This window comes from Beta vulgaris, chromosome 2, assembly GCF_026745355.1.
Source record: "Beta vulgaris subsp. vulgaris cultivar EL10 chromosome 2, EL10.2, whole genome shotgun sequence".
Classification (NCBI taxonomy): domain Eukaryota; kingdom Viridiplantae; phylum Streptophyta; class Magnoliopsida; order Caryophyllales; family Amaranthaceae; genus Beta; species Beta vulgaris.
The window spans coordinates 42,385,026-42,398,243 of record NC_079203.1 but is presented as its reverse complement, the minus strand read 5'-3'; the positions used below and the strand labels follow the sequence as shown (position 1 = coordinate 42,398,243).

At 37.4% G+C, this 13,218-nt stretch overlaps 1 protein-coding gene across 1 annotated transcript; it reads left to right on the top strand.

The window, feature by feature from the left end:
* Positions 1-7,238: 7,238 nt before the first annotated feature.
* On the top strand, positions 7,239-8,309 carry LOC104886663 (uncharacterized). The gene has a single exon (XM_010671129.1). The coding sequence runs from the start codon at positions 7,239-7,241 to the stop codon at positions 8,307-8,309; it is 1,071 nt and encodes a 356-aa protein (XP_010669431.1).
* Positions 8,310-13,218: the final 4,909 nt, after the last annotated feature.

The window sequence follows — 13,218 nt, the reverse complement described above, 5'->3', positions numbered from 1 at the left end:
TTTTTATTTCAAATTTTTTTAAGAAGGGCTGCGCTTTTCTTCAAAAGCACAGCCCTACATAACAGAAGGGCTGTGTCTTTGAAGAAAAGAGCAGCCCTTCACTTAGTAGGGTTGCGCTTGTAGAAAAAGCGCAGCCCTTCTGAATGTAAAAAGGGCTGCAATTTTTCTACAAGCGCAGCCCTACTAAGTGAAGGGTTGCGCTTTTTCTAAGTGAAGGGTTGCGCTTTTCTAAGTGAAGGGCTGCGCTTTTCTTCAAAGGCACAGCCCTTCTGTTATGTAGGGCTGCACTTTTGAAGAAAAGCGCAGCCCTTCACTAGTAGGGTTGCGCTTGTTGAAAAAGCGCAGCCCTTCCTACGCAGCCCTTCCCTTTTTTCCCCTAGTGTGAGCTTGTTTAGGCTCGCCTTGTGAGCTCGTTTAGGCTCGCCTTGTGAGCTCGTTTAGGCTCATGTAGGGGTGTTAATAATTAGCAGATTCGAGACCAACATGCTCAGGCTTGGCTCGGCTTGAAAATGGTGGGATCAAGCTCGACACGTCGAGCTCGATAACTTAATTTGTAAAAGTTGGGCTTCGTCCCAACCGTGGCCTACATCAATACTAAAGCAATTCTTAGGCGGTAGGCCCAATCGTATAGGCCAAGCACAAAGTAGGTGAGCTTGTTCACTCACCCATCATATGCTTTTATAGCTTGGTTTCCCTCTTAGTATTACTAAGATTTCAATGTGGGACTTCATGGTTTGTTAAAGAAAAAACAAACTCATTGTACTCATGCTTTAAAACTTGGTTGTCCTCTTAGTACATGTTTTGTTTGAGATAAACAAACTCATTCTACATATGCTTTTATAAATAGAATCCCTCTTAGCATTGCTAAAATTTCAATGTGGGACTTCATGTTTTGTTAAAGAAAAAAAAACTCATTATACCCATGCTTTTATAACATGGTTTCCTTAGCTAAGATTTCAATATAAGACTCCATGTTTTGTTTTAAATAACCTACATATATATGCTTTTATAATTGGTTTTCCTCTTAGTACCAATAACACTCTAATATACCATCATCAAATATTTTAAAGTATTAAATAATCAAATATTTTAAAATATATTCCATTCTCTTTGTGAAGAAAATTAAGTATAGTTTTTGCTTTCCAACCAAGTAGATACAAAATTAAACTTTAAGTTCAAGTAAGGAGTAGTAGCAATTTATAAAGAAAATAAGGTTGATACTTGTTTTCTTAACCAATGTAGGACTTTACTGCCTAGTGGAGTAGAGGTGAAGTTGGATCACAAATTAAAATATATAATTCGTAATCTAAATTAAAATAAAAATTTGTATTAAATTTTTTTAATATAATGTTTTTTTTTAGTATAAAATAATAATCGAGCTGTTCACGAGCTTAAGAGCCGAGCTTTGTCTGGCTTGGCTCGGCTCGTTTAAGTCTCGTTCCGAGCTCGAGCCCGAGCTCGAGCCGAGCTTTGACCACGCTTTGACCGAGTCGAGCCCAAGCTGCTCGCGAGCTTGTCAGGCTCATTATCACCCCTATCCATGATAATGTTTTTTTTTTCTTTATAGACTAATGTAAATTCATGGTCAAAGTTATCAAAAAATTGACTCAAATTTCAAAAAGTCTTTTGAACTGAAATTTGATCATATTTGATAATTAGAAGTTAGTTGATTGTACTGTAGGTCGACTAGCTGTATATATTTCCTGTTTTACGATGTTTTCTCACATTAGCCAGCACTTGTGTGAGTTTTATTCTTTATCATGACCGTGTGATTTTATTGTTGGTCATACTTACAATTTAAGAAATAGTTCTGCAGTCTGCTTTGATTGCAAGAAATCGTAGCTTTTGTAGGATAATTTTGTGGTCATCAACACGGTAAAAGACTCGTCTTTCAGGAGTGTTGGTATCTATACTTCCATTTCAGGGGGGTGTTGGTATCTATACTTCCATTTCACGGCGTTTGCTTCCTCATTTGTACACCATAGCCTGTAGGTTATTCTTTTAACATTGTAAGAGAAGCTATATTTACAAATTCAAATGGATGTGATTCACGCTAAATTTACAAGGTGCGTGTTTGGTATAGAAATTTTGATGTAAGAAATGGATTCACAAAGTGTTTTCATTTCTAATGGTCAGGGCCGGTTCTGAGGGTAGGCAAGGAGTGCCACCGCCCAGGGCCCACGATCGTGTGGGGCCCAAAAAAAATTAAGTTAAATAAAAATTGATAACACTTTTTGAATATTTAGTGAAATTTGTGCTATTTTTTGTAATTTTTAATAATATTATGTGCTTAATTTTTATTGGTATCATTAACAAAATATAGATTATAGTTTTAGGTACGAAGGTTTTAATTATATGGCCTATAAAATATTAGGATCGACTCATATAAGGGCCTTTATTTTTAGGTCCGCCTAAGGCCCAAAAATTATCAGGAACGGCACTGCTAATGGTTTGGTATGAGTTATAAGTAACAAATACCGTTTCCGAAAGATAACACACTCCCCCTCATTTGTTACCTTTAATTTGTCAAACTAGTGGAAACAAATTACGTTTCCTTTCTCAACCATAAACTTCTCAATTGTTTTTCATTACACTAAGATACCAATTAAACAGCTATTAAAGGTAACACTTATTATTATTATTATTTCCCCTCCTTAACCATGCATGTCCTTTCCATTCCATTTACGGTGATGATACCAAACAACCCCTTAGGGTGCGTTCTATTCAACTTATTGGCCCTGAACTTATTGAAACTTATCTGAACTGAACTTATTGAACCTGAACTGAACTTATTGGAACTTATTAAACCTGATTTGACCTGATTCAACTTATTGGACCTGATTGAACCTGATTGGAACTTATTGGACCTTATTGGAACTTATTGACCTTATTGAAACTTATTAGACCTTATTGGCCCTGATTGAAACTTATTAGAACTTATTGGACCTGATTGAAACTTATTAGACCTTATTGGACCTGATTGAAACTTATTTGACCTTATTAGACAAAAAAAATGATCATTAATAACATAAATATTACCACTAACGTAAATACTAACCCTCAAATTTTTTTATGGAGTAATAATTATTATAATTCGTCCTTTAAAAAATAATAATTATTAATTATCTCTCATGATAATTAATTTAACAAAAAAATTTACTATTTATATATTTGCCTATACATAACTTTCACCACTAATATATCTAATAGTCTTGTTTTGATTTTATAAAACACTAGTAGAAAAGCAAAAATTTTAATATGAACAATAAAATATACACATAATACAAATAAATAATAAAATAATAGACATAATACAAATAAATGATAAAATAATGTAATTATAATTATTATTGCAAAATATTATAATTATAATTATTATTATTATTGTTAACCTTAATTATTTGACCATGATTATAATATTATTTAATAGCAATATAAATAATCAAATAATAAACAATAATACAAGTATAATAATATACATTGTGGTACTTTAATAAAAAATTCTAATAATAACATAATCAGCTAATAGTAATATGAATAATAAAATAATAGACATAAATAAATAAATAATAAAATAATAGGCATAATACAAATAAATAATAAAATAATAGACACTAATACAAGTATAATACTATATAATCATTGTGGTACTTTAATTAAAATTCTAATTATAACATAATCAACTAATAGTGATATGAAATTATGAATAACAAAATAATGGACAATAATACAAATATTTATTAAACATTGACTATTTGGACCTTATTGGACCTTATTAGACCTGATTGGAACTTATTGGACCTTATTAGACCTTATTGGAACTTGTTGCACCTGATTGGAACTTATTGCACCTGATTGGAACTTATTGGACCTTATTAGACCTTATTGGAACTTATTGCCCTTATTAGACCTTATTGCAACTTATCTGAACTTATCTGAACTTATTGGACCTGAAACTTAAATTTTTAAGTTGAACAGAACGCACCCTTAGTGTGGACTTAATGTTAGAACATGTAATTTATTGAAAACGAGGTCAATATATTTTTAAAATAACCCTAGATATGAAAGAAGAATAGTATACGTAGATTGTAGTGGTTATTATGTGGGAAAAAAATTACTGTGTTATAATGTGTCACTTTCATTATAATAAATTAGTGTAAAAAATGGTGACTATATAAAAAAAAACTATTATTATGTTAGAGAATTTTAAATTAGTATAATTTTAAAATTGTAGAAAATGACTATATAAAAAAAAGCAGTCACTATATCAAATGAGTTTACTCATTTTACTGATATAGAGTTTACAACCGGATCTCATAATATAGAGTTGGATAAACTAACATTCAGACTACTATCTCATAAGAGAGGTCACCTATTTTAATCTCACTACTTTACTAATAAAAATGTCAACTCTTATCGTAGAAACACTCCTTCCATCTTTAGATAATAGCTACGAATATATTTCAGATTGTTTTCAACAAATTTATTAGGTAAAACATCATAACTATTTTAGGGTCTGTTTGATAGGGCGTATAACATTTTCCTACAAAACTATTTTTCTCTATTTTTAATCTTATATTGTTTGGTTTGCAAATGAGAGTAAAATCATTTTGCCTTGTAGTAATATTGCTCTCCCAATGCTGGAAAATCATTTTTCTTTCCATGATATTTACGGCCCGTTTAGTAGTTGGTCATAAATGGTAGTAATGAGAATGAATTTGTGTGTAAATTTGTGAAAAATATCATTGTCCATTCCCCCATGGTAATGCTAATTTATCCTAAAGTGTCCACTTTCTTTCTTGAATTTTCATTCCCATCCAATACCACCTTGTAGGTGGTAATGAGTGGTAATAAAATAAAATTACTTCCCCTTGGAGACAAAAACACAAGTTTAGGGGTGAGATTGCTTGCCCATGGAAAAAAAATGTCTCCCCATGGAGATTTTAAGGGTGCTTCCCTAATAAAATTACACTTAAAATTCATTCCTATTACCGCAATTTATTAACGACTACCAAACGAGCCGTAAGGGCTATGTATAAGGTGCTTAAAATGAAAATAAAATATTGAATCAAGCATTTATTATCTCAGTTGATGTGAAAATGTGTCTTGAATTCTTAAACTGTTTCCGTTTTAAAAAAATGTATCTAATACTTATATGTAACCCTTAGAAGACTACATATAATATTACCCTATATACATAATATTATGAAGTGTAACCAACTAATATATTAGAATACAGCTCACAGCGTTGTTAAGGATGAGCGAAATTCTCTCTCAAGAGGGCGATAGGGCGAAAACCCTATCAAGCGAGGAAAAAGATCTCCTGCAGAGATCTAACAAGAAATGCAAACGACATTTAGAGGAGATTATTTCTGATGTGAGTATGGAATCCCCCCTGGTAGCTATGAATGAACCGCGCAAATCTTATAGTCAAATGACCCAATCATTTGGCAGTATGGAGAACCCTTTATTTGATGGAGGAGTTCAGGATGATGAGACTATCTCTGATGATGAAAATGGTACAGATGCTGAAGAGGATGATGAGAATTGCCCAAATATTTCTCTTTCGAAAGAGGAGAAGAGACGGATCAGAAGTCCTTGGAAAAACGCGATTATCATAAAACTATTTGACAAGAAAATGGGATATGAGGTTTTAATGAGAAGGCTTCGTTTAAAGTGGCAATTAAAAGGAAGTATTGCGCTTACTGATGTGGGTCATGCTTTCTATGTTGTTAGGTTTTCCAGCGTCGCGGATTTTGAGTTTGTAATGACTCAGGGACCTTGGATGATTGGTGATAGTTATTTAACGATCCGAAAATGGGTGCCTAATTTCATTGCAGATGAAGCCCCGATGAAAACTTTGATGGCGTGGGTCCGGATACCAAACTTGTCTGTAGAGTACTTTGACAAGGCCATACTACACCGAATTGGCAGTAAAATTGGCACTGTGGTCAAGATTGATAGAAATACGGAGTCCTGTGATAGAGGACAATACGTTAGGTTTTGCATAGAAGTGGATATTACTAAACCACTCTTGGCTAAATTCAAGCTTAATGGGCGAGTATGGAAGATTCAATATGAGGGAATTAAAATGATATGTTTCAACTGTGGCCGTTTAGGGCATAAAGATGATAAATGTGAATTAATTCACTCTAGGCCTGAGAACCGGATTCCGGCGGATGAGAATAAGGAGGATACGGTAAATAGGCAATCAACGGGCGTAACTGAGCAAAAAAGACCTGAAATAGCCCACAGGTATGGTGAATGGATGCTAGTTTCTCGCCCAACTAGGCGTAATGGTCCTAAAACTACAACCGTGGGGACTAAGGATGTTGCTACTCATAAGAGTACACTGTCTAGGGTTGCTTCGGAAATGCCACGTACTGGGGTGAGTGAGGAACGGCAACATAGACAAGGAAATGAAAAAGAGGAAAGTCCTCAGGGATCGAGGTTTGGGGTGCTTGAGGTTGAGGACATGGATATGAGTGGAGAAGTAACTCTACGTGAGACTAATCCGGCAGGCGAACAAAGGAATAATACTCATAGTGAGGAGGCGACTACGTCTGGGCCTAGGGTGGATAACCCGGCAATTATAAGGACTAAGAAGGATGTCATGATCCCCAGTGCAAAAGGATCGGTGGCTATGGAAACAGGTTTTCCTATTACACCCCAGTTTCCTACTCCTAGTCGATTAGAGATGAAATCTGGTGAGATATCTTTAAATGATATCACTTCCTTCCCGAAAGATAAGATTTTGGAAACTAAGATTTCTATCCAAAATACCCGAAACCCTAAAGAAACCCCTTCCAAAACTCAAACTGTGAAAGCGCCGAATTTTAAGAAAGGCCCTTCTCGCAGAACGAGCTTTCAAAGAACTTTGGGTAAAGAAAATATTCCAGTGAACTCGAAGCCTTTCATCAAGGAGGTGAGTGACAGTGTGAATATTCGCATAAAGAATTTGGTGAATGGAAGTCCTCAACCACAACAGGACACCCATCACATTGGTGTCCAAGATCCCACCGGCGGTGGAAATATTCTTAGAAAGTCAGATGGGGGGCCCATCAATGATTGTGGCCCATCCGACAACCAATCGGGTTCGAATCGAGATCAACTCGTTCATCCCACCGGAGAACGAAGTCCCATTCATGATGATGGCACTGGGATTGCCGTTCATAACGGACGGTCCCATGAGGGCCTTGAGGGAGATGTTCCTTGCGTCTCTATCTAAAATTCCGCTGATGGAATATGATCGTTATCCCACCTTCCAAAATTTTAATATGTCAATTAAAATCTTAGTGTGGAATGTTCAAGGTATAGGCAGTAAGGTGCATATGGTGAAGGAAGTTATTCGCATTAACCAACCAACCATGGTGGTATTGGTGGAAACTCATTTAAGTGGAGAGCAGGCAGAGAAAGTTTGTGATAAGATAGGTTTCTCTGGCAAGATGCGGGTAGAAGCGCAGGGATTTTCAGGAGGAATATGGATGTTTTGGAAGGATGAAGAAATTTCGGTTACTTCGTTTGGGTCTCATTCCCAACATATCACAGTCGAAATTAAAAAACTTGGAGAGGAACCATGGCTTTTCTCAGCGGTATATGCCAGTCCAGATTCTTCTCTTCGTAGAGACCTATGGCGGGAACTGGATAACGTAAAACAATCGTATGATGGTCCATGGCTAGCAGCAGGAGATTTTAATGAAACAGTGTGCATGAGTGAAAGAAATGGCGTTGGTGGGACAGAGATGCAGCGACGATGTCGCAACTTCGCCAATTGGATTGAAAATAATGGGCTAATTGATCTGGGATGCTCAGGACCTGCTCATACTTGGTTTAGAGGAAACACTGTGGACACTTTTAAATCAGCTCGGTTAGACCGAGGATTAGTTAATGAAAAGTGGAGGTTGAGATTTGATGACGGAAGTTTGCGGAACATACCAAAGTCGTGTTCCGATCATTGCCCCATCCTGATAAGTACCACGGGTTTTGCGCCGATGCCAAGGGCCTTGAAACCCTTCCGTTTTCAAGCTACTTGGTTGAATCACGACAAATTTCACGAATTTGTTATGAAGAACTGGGTTTCATCAGCCCCTATTATTCCTTTCTTGAAGAATTTTGCTCAGAAACTTCAAAAATGGAATAAAGAGGAGTTTTACAACATCTTTCGTAAGAAGTCCGAATTGTGGGCTAGACTTGAAGGGATTCAGAAAATATTGGCTACAGGGCAACAACAACACCTTATTAAACTTGAAGGCAAGCTGAGAAAGGAGATGGAGGTTGTGTTAAATGATGAGGAAATGCTTTGGTTCTAGAAATCGAGACTTGAGGCCATAGGGGATGGAGATCGTAATACTCGTTACTTCATTTATCAACGATCATCAGGCGAAAAAGAAATAAAATTGATTCTTTGATGGATGAAGAGGGTAATTGGATCAACGATACAATTGCGGTCAAGGATATGGTTAGATCTTTTTGGAGGGATCTTTTTCAAGAAACCCCTGATTCGGAAGGTAATGTAGAAACCATGTTGAGTAACTACTTTCCAGAGATACCGGATGAAGATAAAGAGAAGCTAGCTCGTCCCTTTAGCTCGTGTGAAGTTATGTTGGCTCTGAAGGACATGCAACCATATAAGGCGCCGGGTCCTGATGGGTTTCAACCCATTTTTTACCAACGTTTTTGGGAGTTAGTGAAGACTAATGTGACAACATTGGTGAAAGATGTTTTATCTGGGTGCGATTTCCCAGAGGGGCTAAATGATGCGTATTTGGTGTTGATCCCGAAGACAGAATGCCCAAGTAGACCGAATCAGTTTAGGCCGATTGGCCTCTGTAATGTTATATACAAGTTGGTGACGAAAGTTATTGTCAACCGGTTAAAACCAATTCTCCCTACGATTATTTCCCCAACGCAATGTAGCTTCGTCCCAAAGCGTCAAATTACGGACAATATCATTATTGTCCAGGAAATGCTGCATTCGATGCGTGGTAAACAAGGTAGAAGGGGATCCATGATAATCAAAATTGATTTTGAGAAGGCATATGATAGGTTGAGATGGAGTTTCATTCGAGATTCGTTAGTCGAGCTCAGACTACCGAGAACCATGGTGGAAGTAGTTATGCGCTGTATTGAATTGACGCAATTGAGTATTCTATGGAATGGTGAACCTATGACTGCGTTCCGCCCCACGCGTGGAATCCGGCAAGGGGATCCACTTTCACCGTATCTATATGTCATTTGTATGGAGAGGTTAGCCCACCTTATTGATAGAGAGGTTAGACTAGGGGCGTGGAAACCGCTTAGGGCGAGTCGTAATGGGCCGGCCCTCTCTAATCTGGCTTTCGCTGACGATTTGATTTTATTTGGTGAAGCGTCTGTGGATCAAGCGGGGATAATCCAAAAATGTCTTGACCAGTTCTGCAGAGCATCCGGCAGCAAAGTAAATACTATCAAGTCTAAAGTATTCTTCTCTCCTAACACGAATGAAGCTGTTCAAGAGGAGATTAGCCGAAAATTGGAAATGGACATTACCACCGATCTGGGTACTTATTTGGGAGTTCCGACTATTAATGGGAGGTCTTCGAAACGTGAGTACCAATATTTAGTGGACAAGATTAATGGCAAATTAGCGGGATGGAAGACTAAGACGTTGTCAATGGCCGGGAGAGCTACTTTGATTCAGTCGACTCTAAGTACCATCCCCTATTACACTATGCAGTCTACTAAGCTCCCTAGATCTACGTGTGACGAGATAGACCGGAAAAACAAAAGCTTTTTGTGGGGCGCTCTTGAGGGAGAAAAGAAGGTTCATTTGGTGGCGTGGGAAACAATTAATAAAGACAAAAGCGATGGTGGGTTGGGAATAAAATCCATGCGACAAGTTAACTCGGCTTTTCTCGCTAAGTTAGGGTGGAGAATGCTAGCTGAACCTCAGTCACTTTGGGCAAGGGTGCTGCGAGCCAAATACTGTAACAATCGGTGTGATGTTGATATGTTCCAGATGAAACAAAGTGCCTCCAATGTATGGAGGGGTATTATGAACAACATTGATGTGGTCAAGAAGGGAATAAATATGGCGGTTGGCAATGGGGCCAAAACTTTTTTCTGGCACCATCGATGGGCGACGACTAGACCTTTGATGGAGTTAACCATTGTGGAACCACCCCTACATCTGCAGGATGTTACGGTGAGAGAATTTTGGGATCCGCAGGTGGGGTGGCTATATGATAAATTCTCAAACTTTTTGCCAGCCGAAGCTCTTCAAAAAATTGCAGCTTATGAACTGGTAGAGGACGAAGAAGCCATAGATGAAATATTCTGGAATGGTTCCCCCTCAGGGGGTTTTGCTTTGGGTTCCGCTATGAAGCTGGCCAGTTCGCCAAATGAGGAGGAAATTAATGAAGATAATAACTGGAAAGTTATTTGGAAATTATTGGTCCCCCAAAGAATCAGAATGTTTATGTGGTTAAGTTATCATGACAGGTTGATGACAAATGCGAACCGGTTTATTCGTCAGCTATCAGATGACCCGCGATGCTATGTTTGTGGGGAGGTTGAGGAGAATACCATCCATATCCTCCGTGAATGTCCTGTGGCGAAAATTCTATGGAGGAAGTTAGGGGTGAAAGTGGAGGATGATCAATGGCGAGGTAACCTTAAAAATTGGTTGACGGGGAACTTTCGAGGAGATATGATGGCGAATAGTGAGGTGTGGAGTAGGTTGTTCACGGTGACATGTTGGTGGTTATGGAAATGGCGAAATGAGCGATGTTTTCAATCAGTGCCCAATATACCACTGGATCAAATAAGCTTCATCTTTGCAAGGATTAAACAAATTGACTTAGCCATGAAGAAGCTTCCTTCACCACTTCACAACCAGCAGACTCGGAAAATGGAGGTATTTATTAGGTGGAATCACCCTGGCGTTGGCTGGGTAAAACTGAACACAGATGGTGCTGCTAAAGGCAATCCAGGGCCTGCTGGAGCAGGTGGGATCATTCGTGGTCATCGAGGAGAAGTGTTCGAGTCTTTTGCTGTTAATTGTGGTGTTTGTTCTTGTACGCGTGCGGAATTGCTAGCGGTCCTTCACGGGTTATCTGTGGCGTGGAATGGTGGACACCGCAAAGTGCATGTGGAAGTAGATTCGGAGGTTGTAGTGTCGTTGCTAACTGGGGACCCCCCTGCTAGCTCTCCTTTTATTCATCTCATCCGTAAATGTGTGGCGCTGATTTCTCGCAATGAGTGGGAAGTGAAAGTCACACATTGTTATCGTGAAGCGAATCGTGCTGCTGATTGGCTTGCGAACTTTGGCGTGACGTCCTCGGAAAAGTTTGTCATGCTTCAGGCGATCCCAAAGGATCTTCATGCCGTTTTATTGGAGGACCTTGGAGGTGTGGCTTGGCAGAGATTGATTCCGGTCAGAGATGAGAATGGGAGGGCTACGTAGCCACCCTAGTTTGCTGATTTCTTTTTGTTTTTGTTTGCTGTGTCTGTTCTTTTGTTTAGATTTTTCTAGTTTCTAGCTTTCATTTTGTAGCCTTTGGCTGTGTTGGGTTTTTTCCCTCTCTTTACATCAAAAAAAAAAAAAAAAACATAATATTATGACATCCCTTATAAATTTTAGTTAATCGATCAATGGGTACCATCATATACCAAAGTACTAGTAAGAATCTTCAATCTCTCGTAAATTAAAGTGCAATCTCTTATAAGTTCAGTTAATCGATGGATCGTTAATAATGAATGCACATTCTTTGGCAAAAGAATTATTGGGTCCTCATAATAACAAGGTCATTGCTCTTGTAATTGAGAATTTTTTTGTGCATTAACGGACAAGATAAACATATTTGTCATTTTTAGCATACAGTCTGTTAAGCAAATTCAATTACACCGACTTACGTAATTGAAGGATAATAATTATCTGGCAAGGACGTAGAAACCAAAAGAGTGTTGACATCACGCCACCAACATGTAGCTTGTATTTATTTTGCGCAAGTAGAAAATGTGAATTATATATATTTTGTTATCAAGCTAATTAGCTAATTTAATTAAGTGGAATCCCACTGATTTGTTCACTGAAATCCCTTCTTTGGAAGGCGCTAGTTTGAACAGTCGGTGGCTCGGTGCACAAAATTGACTGGCCCTATCCTTTACATATATGTTAGTGTTTCATTAAGGAAACAGGTGGCCATTTCAAGGTAAATCTTGTCAAGAGTGGAGTGGGCGACTGAATATAGTTGTAAGAAAGCAAACATAAATTATCTTCAGGAGATGCAAGGAAATCCTCTCCGATGATCAAGTCAGATATTTGTTCATGGAGGATTTAGAGAGAAAGAGAAAGTGTGTGCATAATACACTTGTATAGTAGTATTGTAGTTATGACAGGATGTCTAATCCGTGTCCATATATATGGCTATGATGAGCCTGACTTGAAGAAAGATTCCCATATTTCGTCCTATTAAGTAATCTCTAGTTATACTGTCAGATCTCAGACGTATTCATGGATCTGATTTCAATCATCGTATAATAGTCGTGTCTTAATATGACATGCATGTTAAGTCTGCTAGCCTAACTAGGTACCACCCGTATAATTAGATTTAGGGGAAGTATTATATGCATTGCACTATTTATAACTTTGATGGTGTGTTATGTTAGTAGGTTCTTCTTGAAATAGTTTTGAATGAATTGGCATATTAAAAATTAAAAATTATAAATAAGATAGATTTTAATATAAACTTGAATTTTAATTTTACTATCAAAATACCTCTATAGTCCAAGGCTTCATAGCCAATTTTGAGGTCAATTGATCCTACTATGACCATAAAAAAAATATGAAATTTATCTTTAAAATTTTGACATTTTGGTGTATATCCTTATAAATTTAACCAATTAACTCTTCTAAATTTTTTCAATTTTATTTTGACTCTACTAAATATATTTTGTAAATCCGTCACCATCTAGGCGTCTACACTACAGTAACAAATTTCACACTCACACTTTTTTCTTTTTTAACATCAATGAAAGATAGAAGTCATAATAACTCAAATCACAACCACAAGCAACCAACTTGAAAAGTGTAGAAAAATTGATAGGTAGGTTAAAAGTCTAAACTCATTTCAACCCACTTCTCAATTCTCATATTCATTAGGGTGACAAATTATTGTCAACATCTTATGTTGAAAAATTAACACCCCCACTCCCCCCTCTCTCTCTCTCTCTCTCTCT